At 47.7% G+C, this 15,231-nt stretch overlaps 1 protein-coding gene across 1 annotated transcript in view; it reads right to left on the reverse strand.

The window, feature by feature from the left end:
• Positions 1–1,977: 1,977 nt before the first annotated feature.
• The window catches only part of LOC107122898 (GPI ethanolamine phosphate transferase 1-like), a gene marked incomplete at its 3' end in the record, with an annotated part of 26,500 nt that continues 13,246 nt past the window's right edge, over positions 1,978–15,231 (reverse strand). The window contains exons 4-8 of the mRNA XM_015426037.1: positions 11,974–12,080; positions 10,567–10,691; positions 7,080–7,210; positions 3,014–3,130; positions 1,978–2,018 (exon numbers count right to left, since the gene is read on the reverse strand). Coding sequence (XP_015281523.1) covers positions 1,978–2,018; positions 3,014–3,130; positions 7,080–7,210; positions 10,567–10,691; positions 11,974–12,080 — 521 coding nt within the window. The remainder of the gene's footprint in view (positions 2,019–3,013; positions 3,131–7,079; positions 7,211–10,566; positions 10,692–11,973; positions 12,081–15,231) is intronic.

The following is a 15,231-nucleotide window of genomic DNA, read 5'->3' on the forward strand; positions in this document are numbered from 1 at the left end:
TAATTATTTCCACATTTAGGGAGATGCCGGCATTTCATACTCGTAGAGGATTCAACGCACAGGTCAAGGCAGCAGAAAGACTCAAACTTCACAAAGGGCTTAAGTACAGGAGTAGCCAGGGCTATTTTGGGGCAGGAACGCACAGGAACGGAGTTCCGGCTGGCTCCCAAGTTGGCCACACCCAGCAGGAACTCATTAGCATAACAGGCCACACCCAACAGCAAAAACTCATTAGGATTGGCTACATTAGGGGTGTGTGGCCTAACATGCAAAGGAGTTCCTTTTTGACCACAAACAAAGTAAACAGAATAAGAAGCAAAAGGTGGGTGTGGCTGGATGACCACACTTCTGGCAACACGGGGCTGCGGCCTAATAGGCTAATGAGCTGTGGTGTCGGGGTGTGGCCTGATATGCTAATGAGTTCCTGCTCCTGGGTGTGGCCTATTATGCTAATGAGTTCCTGCTGGACTTTTTCTACAAAGAAAGCCCTGGGAGTAGCCTGACACTGTTGGTAGGAAATGCACAGACAGGTTTGCTTTGGAAACTGAGCGGCTCTGAGGCAGCCAGGCAGGCAGATGACACACCAGGGTTAAGGTCACCTCGACCCTAAAGGAGATGGGCCATCTTCCTAACCACGGTGCTATGGATAGGCAAAACCAGATCATCTCATGACCAATGTTCCCTCTAAGCTATGGAGTCTTGTGAGCAAGAATTCTACTTTGTGAGCGACTGGCAATAAAGTAGTGAGCCAGTGATTGGACTACTGCATAAGTTAGTCTGCTCTGGAGCCATCCTTCCTGCGCTAAGGCAAAAATGTGTGAGCCGGAGGCTAAAAAACTGTGAGCTAGCTCACACTGACTCAGCTTAGAGGGAACACTGCTCATAACCTAGGTTTGTAAACTCACTTCAGATCTTGGTTACAAGCTCTGGACTGAAGAAGAGAAAAAGAGATTGGATTTATACCACGCCCTTCCCTCGGAGTCTCAGAGCAGCCTACAATCGCCTTTCCCTTCCCCTCCCCACAACAGACACCCTGTGAGGTGGGTGGGGCTGAGAGAGCTCTTTCCAGAACTGCCCTTGAGAGAACAGCTCTGAGAGAACTTGTGACTGACCCAAGGTCACACCAACAGCTGCATGTGGAGGAGTGAGGAATCAGACCTGGTTCTCCCAGATTAGAGTCCACACTCCTAACCACTAAACCAAACGGGCTCTCTCTGAAGACAGAACACAGTTAAAGCTTAATGACAGGGGTGGGAGGGACTGGTCCCGAGTGGGAGTCATGGAAAGGGAGGGAGGGAGTGCAGCACTACAGTATGGTACCAGCCATGGTTAGGAAATGTGACAGCCAGCGTGGTGTGGTGGTTAAGAGCGGCAGACTCTAACCTGGAGAACGGGGTTTGATTCCCTGCTCCTCTCCACAGGGACCCTGCTGGGTGACCTTGGGCCAGGCCCAGTTCTCTCAGAACTCTCTCAGCCCCACCAACCTCACAAGGTGCCTATTGTGGGGGGAGGAAGTGAATGCGATCGTAAGCTGCTTTGGCACTACTTAAGGTAGAGAAGTCGATAAATAGGCACCGTTTTGGTGGGAAGGGAACAGCATTCCGTGCGCCTCAGAGTTTAGTCATGCTGGTTACATGACCACGGAAACGTCTTCGGACAGCGCTGGCTCTTCAGCTTGGAAACGGAGATGAGCACCGCACCCTAGAGTCGGATTCGACTGGCTTTAGAGCGAGGGAAACCTTTACCTTACCTTAAGGTAGAGAAAAGCAGAGTATAAAAACCTTCTCTTCTTCTCCCTCTCTTCATGTGGAACGTTACATCGATCCATATTGGCCTGGCCTAGCAAGCCTGAAATGTGACTCTAGCTGTTGTTTTTCACAAGCTTCATCAGGTATTAACTGGAGCCCGATACATCTTGAGAGGTGGCTTAAATTAAAGAGGCACGTTATTAAGCAGCGAGCTCCATAAACTAGGTACCTGGTTGACATCCTGCCGCTTCCACGTCTCCAGTTTCCACTCTATAAACAGGATAAGAGAAAAGAGAAGAAAATCTGAAACGTAAGTAACGGACATAAGCAGACCTGGGGAAAATAACTCATGTGATACTTAATGACTTGCCAGTACTTCCTGAAGCACATAATGATCCCCTTTCTACTAACAGATTCATGTTCCAGTTTTAGTATACAAATCTAGGGAGAACTCCGAAGGCGTTCCAAACAGCTTTAAGAAAGTGGGGAACAATAAAAGCAAAACTATACACTGAAAGCTCAAGCTTCCGAGTAAAGCTGCAGAACACAACTTCAGATACATAAAGCCTCAACCCAACGATTAACATTTTAAAAGACCTTGTCCTGGGACCTCGAACCCTAACCAGTGTTCCCTCTAAGCTGATTTAGTGTGAGCTAGCTCAGAGTTTTTTAGCCTCCGGCCCACACAATTTTGTCTTAGCTCAGGAAGGAGGGCTCTGGAGCAGTGTTCCCTCTAAGTTGAGTTCGTGTGAGCTAGCTCAGAGTTTTTTAGCCTACGGCCAACATATTTTTGTCTTAGCTCAGGAAGGAGGGCTCCGGAGCAGTGTTCCCTCTAAGCTGATTTAGTGTGAGCTAGCTCAGAGTTCCCTTGCTCGAAAGCCAGTTGATTCCGACTCTAGGGTTGCAGTGCTCATCTCCGTTTCAAAGCCGAAGAGCCAGCGATGTCCGAAGACATTTCCGTGGTCATGTGGCCGGCATGACTAAACACCAAGGCGCATGGAACGCTGTTCCCTTCCCACCGAAGTGGTACCTATTTATCTACTTGCAATGTCTTGCTTTCGAACTGCTAGGTTGGCAGGAGCTGGAACTAGAGACGGGAGCTCACTCCGTCATGCGGCACTCTCGGGTCTCGAACTGCTGAACTACCGACCTTCCACAGCCTGCAGTTCAGCGTCTTAACCACTTGAGCCACCGCAGCTCCTACTTGAACATTAAACACACGCAAAAACGTCATCCATAAGACACGCGCACAGAATCCCACTTACCTTTTAAAAAACTGTCTTCGAATTGCTGGGAAGAGACTTGCTGCGGAGATTGGATTCCTGCGCCCCAGGCGACTAAGGGTGTCAAAGTCTCTGAGGGGTGACCAGCCCCATGAGATCCTAGCCCCACGGGTGGGGGGGGGAAATAATTGAAAATTACTTCAATATAAGTAGCTGGCCTTCCATCACCACCCTCCTGGTCCAGACTTCCTGGAAGCACGGGTACAAAATAGCAACTTGACACATCTATATTCGCTTCTAGCTCCCTGCCGAAGAATCCCAAAGCAAAGCTGGAAGGGAAATGTGAAGCACTTTGCTTCCTTACAAAATCTCGGTGGACATTTCCCAGCCATGTCACCTCTCCCCAAATATCTTTGTTGTTCAGTCGCACAGTCGAGTCCGACTTCGCGGCCCCATGGACCAGATCACGCCAGGCCCTCCTGTCTTCCGCCGTCCTCTGACGTTGGCTCAATTTCATGTTCGTTGCATCTATGACACTGTCCAACCATCTCATCCTTTGCCGTCCCCGTCTTCTTTGACCTTCAATCTTTCCCAGCATCAGGGTCTTCTCCAGTGAGTGCTCCCTTCTCATTTGGTGGCCAAAGTATTTGAGCTTCAGTTTCATTATCTGGCCTTCCAGGGAACAGTCAGGGTTGATTTCTTTGAGGATTGACTGATTTGTTCTTCTTGCAGTCCAAGGGACTCTCAAGAGTCTCCTCCAGCACCATAGTTCAAAAGAATCTATTCTTCGGCGCTCGGCCTTCCTTATAGTCCAGCTCTCGCAGCCATACATGACTACTGGGAATGTATATCTACCCTGGTGCAATAATAACCTTGCCCACCACCCTTCTTCCCCTTCACATTTACTAGCCTCAGCCACCTGAAAGCCTCTTGATATCTCAAGAGACCTTGATTATCTTGCTGCCTCCAAACTGTCTCCACCTCACCGCCAGGACACAGAACAGGTGGGGGTGGAAAGCACCGGCAAGCCGCGGCTGACTTATGGCGACCCCTCTAGGGTTTCCAAGGCAAGAGATGTTCAGGGGTGGTCGGCCACGGCCTGCCTCTGCGTAGCGACTCTGAAATCCCTCGGTGGTCTCCCATCCAAATACTAACCAGGACGCACACTGCTTCAGGACCAACCCTGCTTAGCGTCTGAGATCTGGGCGTAGCCATTGATAGACTCAGGGGTCATTTCGTAGAAAAAGAGGTGCAGAAGCTCATTAGCACAACTCATTAGCACATGCCACACCCCCTGACATCACCGGAAGTGTGTCAGAAGGCAACACCCACCGCTCAGGCTCCACTGGACTGTTTTGGGTTGCTAGCTATTAGGGGGGGGAGTGCAGATCTGTCCTCGCAGAGGAGGGAGAGCTTGTACCTGAATAAAACTTGGTCTTAAAGGGGCCACTGGACTGTTTTGGACTGGGGGGCCATGGGGAGCTCTGCAACTTACCTGGCTGCTTCTTGCTCTGACTGAGGGCTGCTGGGAGCAGGGGGCGGGGCTTGTTGCATGTGCCCGCCCCCTGGGCTCCTTATTGCCGGAGCTCCGCTCCTGTGCGCTCCTGCAGGAAATGACCCCTGGATAGACTGATCCTCCATGGAACTATCTAATGCCCTTTTAAAGCTGTTTATTCCCGTAGCCATCACTACATCCTCTGGCAGCAAATGCCACATTTCAATCACTCTCTGTATAAAGTAGTATTTCCTGTTGTTCATCCTGAACCTACTGCCCGTCGGCCTCACTGGATGCCCACGAGTTCGAATATTTCAGGAGAGTGAGAAAAAGTTCTCTTTGTTAACTCTCTCCACCCCCTGTACAATTTTATAAACCTCTATCTATTCAGATCTCTTCCATGGTATCTGTCCATGGGATTCTATCCTCATTCATCCTTTAGAGAAGAGCCACCACTCAATCAAGCAGGCAGCTTGTTATTAAACTGAGCAATCAATTTTCATCAGCACACGAGATTGCTAACCAGGATGAAGAGGAGGATCGTGTTTAGCGACTGCCGATCCAGCACAAGAGGAAAGTCTGTGTCTGCCAACTTTGAGCTACAGGCCTCCCCCACTCCCATTCAGGGAGTTGGGAACAGTCGGCTCGTTACAGGGGACGAGGAGGATTAAAAAACACATTTGCCCGGGCTTACCGTGGGCCTGTCGGAACAATGAAGGCTGGATGGAATCTCTCACTTCTTGGCTTAAATGTGGAGATAACTGGAAGAGCTGCAGACAGAGAGAGGCACTTCCATGGGCTCCTGTTTTGTGACCGGCGGTCCGCGTAGGACTGCCTGTGTGCTTGATCCCGTGTTCCTTACACCCAGGGCTCTTTTTGTAGAAAAAGCCCAGCAGGAACTCATTAGCATAATAGGCCACACCCAACAGCAGAAACTTGTTAGCACATTAGGCCGCACCCCCATGTTACCAGAAGTGTGGTCATCCAGCCACACCCACCTTCCCCTTCTTATTCTGTTTACCTTGTTTGTTGTCAAAACCCAGGGCCTTTTTGTAGCACGAACTCCTTTGCATGTTAGGCCACACACCCGTTATGTAGCCAATCCTAATGAGTTTCTGCTGTTGGGTGTGGCCTGTTATGCTAATGAGTTCCTGCTGGGCGTGGCCAACTCGGGAGCCAGCCGGAACTCCGTTCCTGTGCGTTCCTGTCCAAAAATAGCCCTGCTTACACCTGCTCCGTCTATACAAATGGATGATCATAAACACACTGCAGGTGGCTTTTGTCTCAAATGGAACAAGACCTGGATGAGGCAGCTACCTTTCCCACCTCTCAGGGACAGCAGAGCAGGAACTATAATAATTACGTGCCATATTAACATGACAATTAATTGCCATCAAGTCACAACCAAACTTATAGCCACCCCATGAAGTTCCAGCTCGTCGGGCTTTCATGGCAATAAATTATTTTATTTATTTTATTAGATTTGTAATTTGTAACGTAGCAGGCTCAGGGTGGGTTCCATCATTAAAAAAATATACAGACAGAGCTATTTTGGGGCAGGAACGCACAGGAACGGAGTTCTGGCTGGCTCCCGAGTTGGCCACACCCAGCAGGAACTCATTAGCATAATAGGCCACACCCAACAGCAGGAACTCATTAGGATTGGATACAGTAGGGGTGTGTGGCCTAACATGCAAAGGAGTTCCTGCTACAAAAAAAGGCCCTGGGTTTTGACAACAAACAAGGTAAACAGAATAAGAAGCAAAAGGTGGGTGTGGCTGGATGACCACACTTCTGGCAATAGGGGGCTGCAGCCTAATATGCTAATGAGCTATGGTGTCAGGATGTGGCCTATTATGCTAATGAGTTCCTGCTGGGCTTTTTCTACAAAAAAAGCCCTGCAGTTAAAAACAATTAAAATACATCAATTAAATTGTTGTTGTTGTTCAGTCGCACAGTCGAGTCTGACTCTTCGCGACCCCATGGACCAGATCACGCCAGGCCTTCCTGTCTTCCGCCGTCCTCTGACGTTTGCTCAATTTCATGTTCGTTGCATCTATGACACTGTCTAACCATCTCATCCTTTGCCGTCCCCGTCTTCTTCAATTAAATTACTATTACGGATTCCCGTATTTCTAGCCAGTGACTCAACAGATGAGGTCTAGTATAATTTGGGTTCCAGATGATGACACAGATCTGATCCACTGGAGGGAAGACCTGATAAGAGTGTGGCCGCCCGCTCCCTCAACTAAAAGCCTGGCGGAAGAGCTCCGTCTTGCAGGCCCTGTGGAACTGTAAAAGGCCCCACAGGGCCCTGATCTCATATGGTACCTCATTCCACCAGGTAGGGGCCAGGGCCAAGATAAAGTTGATAAAGTTCTCTGGGGCTCCTAGGGGCTCGAAGACATGCAGGCCCCTGGCCATATAGGGCTTTGAACAGAAGTGATTTGCCACTGCCTTCCTCTGCACAGCAACCATCATCTTTCTCAGTGGTCTCCCATCCACGTACGGACCCTGCTTAGCTTCGAAGCTCTAAGCAGCTCATGCTAGTCAGGACTATTGAGGCTGCTACAACTATTAGGGCTGTCACTGCAGGGTTCTGCAAAATCTCACCCCAATCCGTCATCCCGTGGTCCGAGGTCAGGACAAATACGGTGTCGCCGTCGTTGCCATAAAAATCCTCAACCAGCGACACAATTTCTTTTACGCCTTCGTCAACCTTCCTGATGTTACCCTTGTACTCGCTGCGGAGAAAAGAAAGGGAAGTATCATGTCCTGGTGGAATTGTAACAGAAGCAGAGGTTATTTCGGGGGGGATCGTGGGGGAATGCAGTTAATAGAAATAAATAAGAGAGTTAGGCTTTCCTTTCTGGTTTGCCTTTCAACTGTCTCCCTTCACAAATCACACTAGAAATCTGGATTTATGGCACTATCCAATTTATTTTCAAAGAGGATTTCTTAAGCGAATGACAAGAGACAGATATCGTTTTGAGAATGTGACTGATAGGTTTCTGCCAGCATACCCCTCCCTTCATGAACTCACACAATCATAAAGAAATAAACTCCTGAGAAACATCAAGATGGGTAGCCATGTTAGTCTGTCCGTAGCAGTAGAAAAGAGCAAGAGTCCAGGAGCACCTTAAAGGTAAAGGTTCCCTTGCTCGAAAGCCAGTCGAGTCCGACTCAAGGGTTGCGGTGCTCATCTCCGTTTCCAAGCCGAAGAGCCAGCGCTGTCCGAAGACGTTTCCGTGGCCATGTGGCCGGCATGACTAAACACCAAGGTGCACGGAACGCTGTTCCCTTCCCACCGAAGTGGTACCTATTTATCTACTTGCAATTTCTTGCTTTCGAACTGCTAGGTTGGCAGGAGCTGGAACTAGAGACGGGAGCTCACTCCGTCATGCGGCACACTCGGGTCTCGAACTGCTGAACTACTGACCTTCCACAGCCTGCAGTTCAGCGTCTAAAGACTAACAAAATTTGTGGCAGGGGAGGAGCTTTCATGCGTCACGGCTCCCTTCTCCACATTTGTATCTGAAGAAGTGACCAGTGACTCACGAAAGCTCACACCCTGCCACAAATTTTGTTAAGTCTTTAAGGTGCTACTGGACTCTTGCTCTTTTCTGAGAAATATAAATGGTAACAGCCCAAGACAACTAATAAACCAGAATACAGGCTGACGCTCAGCGCTTGGGATGAAATGAAATGCAATTTCTTCTAATGTATTAACAATGTTATTTTATAATAGCTAATAACACGTCCATATGGTTCATATTTTTTTCTTCCACAGGTACAGAAAACAGAAGTGGGTTGACGAACCTCCCCGGAGTTGGCTTCCGTTTCATTCACAACTTCATCCGAACACACTGAAGCACCGCGGTAGTTTCTCTTGAAAACCTACTGTTCATAGTGTCTTCCAATGATATTCCAGGCCATCATTTCAAATACTAAAGTGCATCCTAATCCATTTTACTGGAGAATTTTGTCCCGGGCAAATTGATTTGTTTGTATGCCCGGGACAAGATTCTCCAGTAAAATGGATTAGGATGCACTTTGGTATTTGAAATTATGGCATGGAATATCATTGGAAGACACTATGAACAGTAGGTTTTCCAGAGAAACTACCAGTGTGTTCGGATGAAGTTGTGAACGAAACGGAAGCCGACTCCGGGGAGTTTCGTCAACCCACTTCTGTTTTCTGTACCTATGGAGGAAAAAAATATGTAACAATGTGAATGTGTTATTAGCTATTATAAAATAACACTGTTAATACATTAGAAGAAATTGCATTTCATTTCATCCCAAGCGCTGAGCGTCAGCCTTTTCTGAGAAACAGGCAGGAACTCATCAACTTCAGACTACAATCCTGTAGCTCCTTGAAAGAGGCTGTGGCACATTTTAAGTGTGTGATAACTAATGACCATAGGCCTTCTTCCAACTGGATCTCCCAGGTCTCCAAGTTCTTTTCCGCAAGTGAGACCTTTTTAACATTCTGGATAGCACCTTCTCAGCTGCACCATTGGAGTTATGGAAGACCATCGCCAAGAAAGACCTACCAGGCCATTCCATGGCCCACTTCCAAGGAGCTTATTAAAAGTCTGTTGCTTTGGCAGGTCTCCTGAACCAGGGCCAGGGCCTTTTCAGCCCTGGCCCCTCCCTGGTGGAACTCTCTGCCTGAGGACATCCGTGCCCTACGAGATCTGTTACCATTCCGTAGGGCTTGCAAGGCAGAGATGTTCTGCCGGGCATTTGGTTGAGGATAGCAACGGCCTGGCGCTCTCACATCCCACCCCCACCCCCAATGCTCTGCATTTTACTTAACCCAGGGGGCAAGCGGGTATTGGAAATTTATCTCCATCTTGGATCATACTGTTCCATTGTGGCTGTTGAATTTTAATTCTGTTTTAAGTCCAGTAAGCCCTGCTCGTGGGGAAGGGCCGCCTAACAAGTGTAAACAAACAAACTAACAAAGTGGGTGAAGGTTTTGTTTGTTCTGATGCCCTGGTACTGGGAATTGTCATTTTGAATTGGTCCCCAAAAATTCTGCACATTGCATTAAGAGTTTTATTAAACACGGGATATATCTTAACAAATCAACTCCGCCCCCTCCCCACTGGAGTTCTTAGGTCTACTAAATCGGCATTTATGGCTGCAACCCAACAAGGTTCTTTACAAAGTAGGAATGGGCTAGCCCTCACTTAGCAGGGCTCCCTTGCTAACCCCGGGAACCATTCCTTCCTCCATCCCTGCTACATTGGATCACAAGCAGTGTTCCCTCTAAGCTAAGTTAATGTGAGTTAGCTCACAGTTTTTTAGCCTCCGGCTCACACATTTTTGTCTTCGCTCAGGAAGGATGGCTCCAGAGCAAATTAATTTATGCAGTACGCAGGGCTCTTTTTGTAGCAGGAGCTCCTTTGCATATTAGGCCACACATCCTTGACGTAGCCAATCCTCCAAGAGCTTACAGTAGCCCCTGTAAGAAGAGCTCTGTAAGCTCTTGTAGGATTGGCTACATTAGGGGTGTGTGGCTTAATATGCAAAGGAGTTCCTGCTACAAAAAGAGCCCTTGCTCACAACTTTAATATCAGTAGCTCACAAAGTAGAATTTTTGCTCACGAGACTCCACGGGAGCATTAGAGGGAGCATTTCACAAGATACTTTTGAAACCCGCTGTTTCTCCCCCAGCATACATTACTGGATCCCAGCTTTTCATTTGGGTACCATTAAAGGTTTGAAGCGAACACTGGAAATTACATTCCGAGGGGCTGTGATGTCATTAAACCCAAGATGAGAAAGTTAACTAACGTTACAAAAAGAGTCAGGATTCCGAGTCCCGTTACTGCATAGATGTATGATACACACACATTTGTCAAAGGGGGTTAATATGGCTGAACCAAAAATATTAAATGAAACCTGAGAACAAAAGGGGTTTGATCCAATCACAATAACGCATTGTGAAGTTCACTGATCTGAATGGGAGAATTAAGTATACCCTTAAATCTCTCCAATGGGTAACAGCGGAACTCGAAACTGTTTAGCTGTGGCTGGATTGCGCCCAAATTGGATTACATCCCAAACGATAAAAATTAACACAGCGTACCTTGAATGAGGTCTATGAGCATGCCCGTTTGTGTCAATCCCTAATAAATGCAGGAAGAAAACAATTTTCTGCTCGTGCAGCTTAGAAAATAGCGTTTCATTGTTTCTAGCAGAGCTGAAAAAATCCTATGTGGAGAAAAGTGTTTAGAAAAGTTAATCTGAATGCTATTTGCTACACAAATGCCAAATTATGCTTTTGTTTAGAATCATGTCGCCAGGCATGCACACAGAAGAGACGATTACTTTAAATGGTTAGTAAATGATTGCTTCTATTCATTTTAAGAAGAGAAACTAGCAGTGTTACTAACAGGATGTCACTGAGGTCTAGGCACTACCTTGTCAAGGCCTGGAACAGGGACCCATCTCAGTGTCTACACAGGGGGGCAAACTGTCCCCCCCCCATCTTAACCATCTCTTGACTAGGTTCCCTTGCTCGAAAGCCAGTCGAATCCGACTCTAGGGTTGCGGTGCTCATCTCCGTTTCAAAGCCAAAGAGCCAGCGCTGTCCGAAGACGTTTCCGTGGTCATGTGGCCGGCATGACTAAACACCAAGGTGCACAGAACGCTGTTACCTTCCCACCGAAGTGGTCCCTATTGATCTACTTGCAATTTCTTGCTTCCGAACTGCTAGGTTGGCAGGAGCTGGAACTAGAGACGGGAGCTCACTCCATCATGCGGCACACTCGGGTCTCGAACCGCTGAACTACTGACCTTCCAAGCCTGCAGTTCAGCATCTTAACCACTTGAGCCACCGCAGCTCCTATCTCCTGACTAGAGGGCAGCAAATTTCTCCTATTAACTTCTCTGGCAAAAGGAGCAAGCACCTGGGAACGCTGAGGAAATCCTGAGGAGGTAGGAGAGAGGAAATACATTTCCATACACATGGCACCTAGAGCACCATTGCCATAAATGCCAGATATGTACACCTCCCGCACCATACGGAGGGAGACTGCACGTAGAGCCCAACATAACTAGGAGAATCTATATACAATTTCCCAAGTGTGGTCCCCATCTGCAGATACCTAAATCCACAGACTGGGGCCACACTTGCACTAAACAGATTTTTCTGCAATCTTGGGTGACCCCCCCCCCAACAATTTTGCAGAAAAATGTAAAATCTTTAAAAATAAATACATAGGGGTGTGTGTTAAATTTCACCCGAAGTAAAACAGCATCCTCTGTGCAAGAGAGGGGCTGGCGGAGGCTGCAGAAAAGCCCAGGAGCTGCATTGGGCCAGCAAAGGGGGGGGGAGATAGGATTCCCCCCATGAGTCTCGCAGACCCCCATCTGTATGAATATAATTGCCAAGTGGCCCCGAAAAGTACATTTTGTTCAAAATCTGGTATATATTTGCCATGTTCAAAGTATATAATACTGGGGGGAGGGGGGAATAGAGATGTTCATTCACCTTAACGTGGTCAAAAACCCAAGTGTCTAGCACAGTGGCATCTTCTGCTCCAAAATCTTCACTTCCAGCTTTATAACAATGGGTATAAACGTGATCCCCGCTGGCACCTGCAAGTAAGTACTACAGATGAAGGACCATAAACTTGTTTTTTTTAAAGAAAAGCTTCCATACCACCTTTATAACCGCGGTTTTATGGATTTACAAGGTTTTAGACTGTATTTTATCTTATACAATTTTCTATGTTTTATTGCATTCTTCTCTGTTGGTGGTTTGTAACGGCCTATGGCTAAATACAATAAAAACCTTCTCCCTCTCTCCCCCATACCACCTAGGTATAACTTTTTTTAAAAAAAGTTGTTACCAAAAAAAAAGTAGCCAGAAGAAAAAACAGGAGAGAGCAGGATCTCTCCTTTTATGCGATCATTAATACTAACCCATGTGCATTGTAGCAGGTACTCATTTGCATATTAAGCGACACACCCCTAATGTAGCCAATCCTCCAAGAGCTTACAGTAGCCCCTGTAAGAAGAGCTCTGTAAGCTCTTGGAGGCTTGGCTACATTAGGGGGTGTGGCCTAATATGCAAAGGAGTTCCTGCTACAAAAAGAGCCCTATATATCAGGGTTGACAACCTGAACTATCTGGGTTATGGAATGCATTCTCCATAATATCATTTCGGTTTTATTTTATATTTACCCGGCCCTTCGTCATGATAGCAGGCGTGGTTCTTCCTCTCCCCTCCATCCTTTGCAAACACAACAGTCCTATAAAAAAATGCACCTAATGCGGACAGAGGTTTGACCCAAGGTCTCCACAGTCACACTATCCATCCTGGCGCTGCAAGAACTACTTCAAGAACCGAAGGAGCAATCCTAAACAGGTCTACTTGGAAGTAAATCTCATGAGACTTACTCTCAGAAAAATGCTCCTCGGTCTGCACCGCGAGCATACTGTTTCCAGGCACAGCGACTTCATTACATCTTCAACAGGGGAAAGTCATCAACAAAAAACAAAGTGGCTCGAAAAAACCCACCACCTTTAAATACTCACTCGCAGGGCTATTTTTGGGCAGGAACACACAGGAACGGCGTTCCGGCTGGCTCCCGAGTTGGCCACGCCCAGCAGGAACTCATTAGCATAATAGGCCACACCAGGGGACTTCCGGTATGGCATTTCGACAGAAGGGGGGAGCGAGACGCGCTCCGTCCCCAACCGGTCTGTTTTCGCTTTATTTGAGCCCCCCGAGATTCGGGGGAGCTCGACCAGCCTCCCGATGGTGGGGGCTGGAGCAGGGGGCGTCCTTTCGGCCCTTTCCCGCAACTGGCAGGGCGGGGGAGGTGTCCGGAAAAGCTCCGAAGCTGAAGCGAGTAACAGAGAGCATGGCGGCCATGTTCTCGAGAAACGACCATCCGTTCGTTTTTAATTTGTAAAAGTGGATTATAACCAGCAGCAACGAAGAAAAAATTCAGCAACAAGCGTCTTTGTGTGGAGAGGATCCCCTGACTGGACTGCATACATCTTCAAGATGAAAGAAACCCCGAACTGTTTAGCATGAAAGGAAATTAATGTACAAAATGAAATTTTCTTTTTTGTAATGGAAAATCTATAAATAAACTTTGAAGAGAAAAAAAAAGAATGGGACTGATACCACAAAACTCTCCTTTCCCATATCGACATCCCGGATGCCCACCCAATACAACAACAAAGAGGCACTGTACCCATACTGAGTAAGCCCACGACTAGATTTTATTTGTTTTTTACCTACTTACATTATTTATAGTCTGCCTTCTCCACATGGACTTGGATTATACAGTCAATACAAAAAACAAAATGGGGCATTCAATAAACAAGGAACTAGGATGTTAGAAATCTGGAACCACCACAAAGAATTGAAGCATAGAATAATAAGAAGAAAAGAGGTGGGATTTATACCCCGCCCTTCACTACCCAAAGGAGTCTCAGAGCAGCTTACAATCTCCTTTCCCTTCCCCTCCCCACAACAGACTCCCTGTGAGGTAGGCACGGCTGAGAGAGCTCTTTCAAGAACTGCCTGTGAGAGAACAGCTCTGAAAGAACTTGTGACTGACCCAAGGTCACACCAGCAGCTGCACGTGGAGGAGTGGGGAATCAAACCTGGTTCTTGCAGATTGGAGTCCGCGCTCCTAACCACTACACCAAACTGGCTCTCACATGACACATTAAGCGGTACAGAAATGACATAATAGGATCCTACTTAAAATACACTATATGAGAACATAAGAGGAGCCATGTTGGATCAGGCCAATGGCCCATCCAGTCTAACACTGTGTGTCACACAGTGGCCAAAACCCAGGTGCCACCAGGAGGTCCACCAGCGGGGCCAGAACTCCAGAAGCCCTCCCACTGTTGCCCTTCAAGCACCAACACTACCCCATCACTACCCCAGGCATAGTGTTCCAGCCATACTTTGTGGCTTATAGCCACCAATGGACCTCTGCTCCATATGTTTATCCAGTAGTAAAGACCACAAGTCCCAATCATATATCCAAGCAAATTTGTGAGAGCCAGTCTGGTGTAGTGGTTAGGAGTGCGGACTCTAATCTGGGAGAACCAGGTTTCATTCCCCACTCCTTCACATGCAGCTGCTGGTGTGACCTTGGGTCGATCGCAAGTTCTCTCAAGAGCAGTCCTCGAAAGACCTCTCTCAGCGCCTCCTACCTCACAGGGTGTCCGTTGTGGGGAGGGGAAGGGAAAGGAGATTGTAAGCCGCTCTGAGACTCCTTCGGGTAGTGAAGGGCAGAGTAGAAACCCAATCTCTTCTTTTTCTTCTGAAACCGTTTTGTACTGCGCAGGCTTATTACCTGCACAGAAAAGGCCTCTTGAACAGTTCAGTTTTGCATAGCTTGTGGAAGGTCAGGAGGGCGGGGAGCTATTCTGACCTCCTCGGGCAAACCATTCCACCAGGCAGGAGGCTCTACAGAAAACAATCTCTGCAAACAATTACAACATTCTTTAAAAAAACATAGCACAACTAGCGGTGGCACAGGCAGTTAAATGCCTGTAGAAATAGTCATCTCGAACAGCTGTAACAGCAGTTCAAATACCACCGTGGTCGGGGTGAGCTCCCGACCCTTGCCCCAGCTCCTGCCAACCCAGCAGTCCGAAAGCCCCTCGGGGCAATTAGGTAAATGGGTACCTGTCCGTAGGAGGACAGGGGGGTACCCCTCCCTCGAAATTGGGCTCCAGCCGAGCGAGGAATCGAGAAGCGGCGGCGACATGG

Source organism: Gekko japonicus, unplaced genomic scaffold (assembly GCF_001447785.1).
Source record: "Gekko japonicus isolate JY-2015 unplaced genomic scaffold, Gekko_japonicus_V1.1 scaffold5982, whole genome shotgun sequence".
NCBI lineage: Eukaryota > Metazoa > Chordata > Lepidosauria > Squamata > Gekkonidae > Gekko > Gekko japonicus.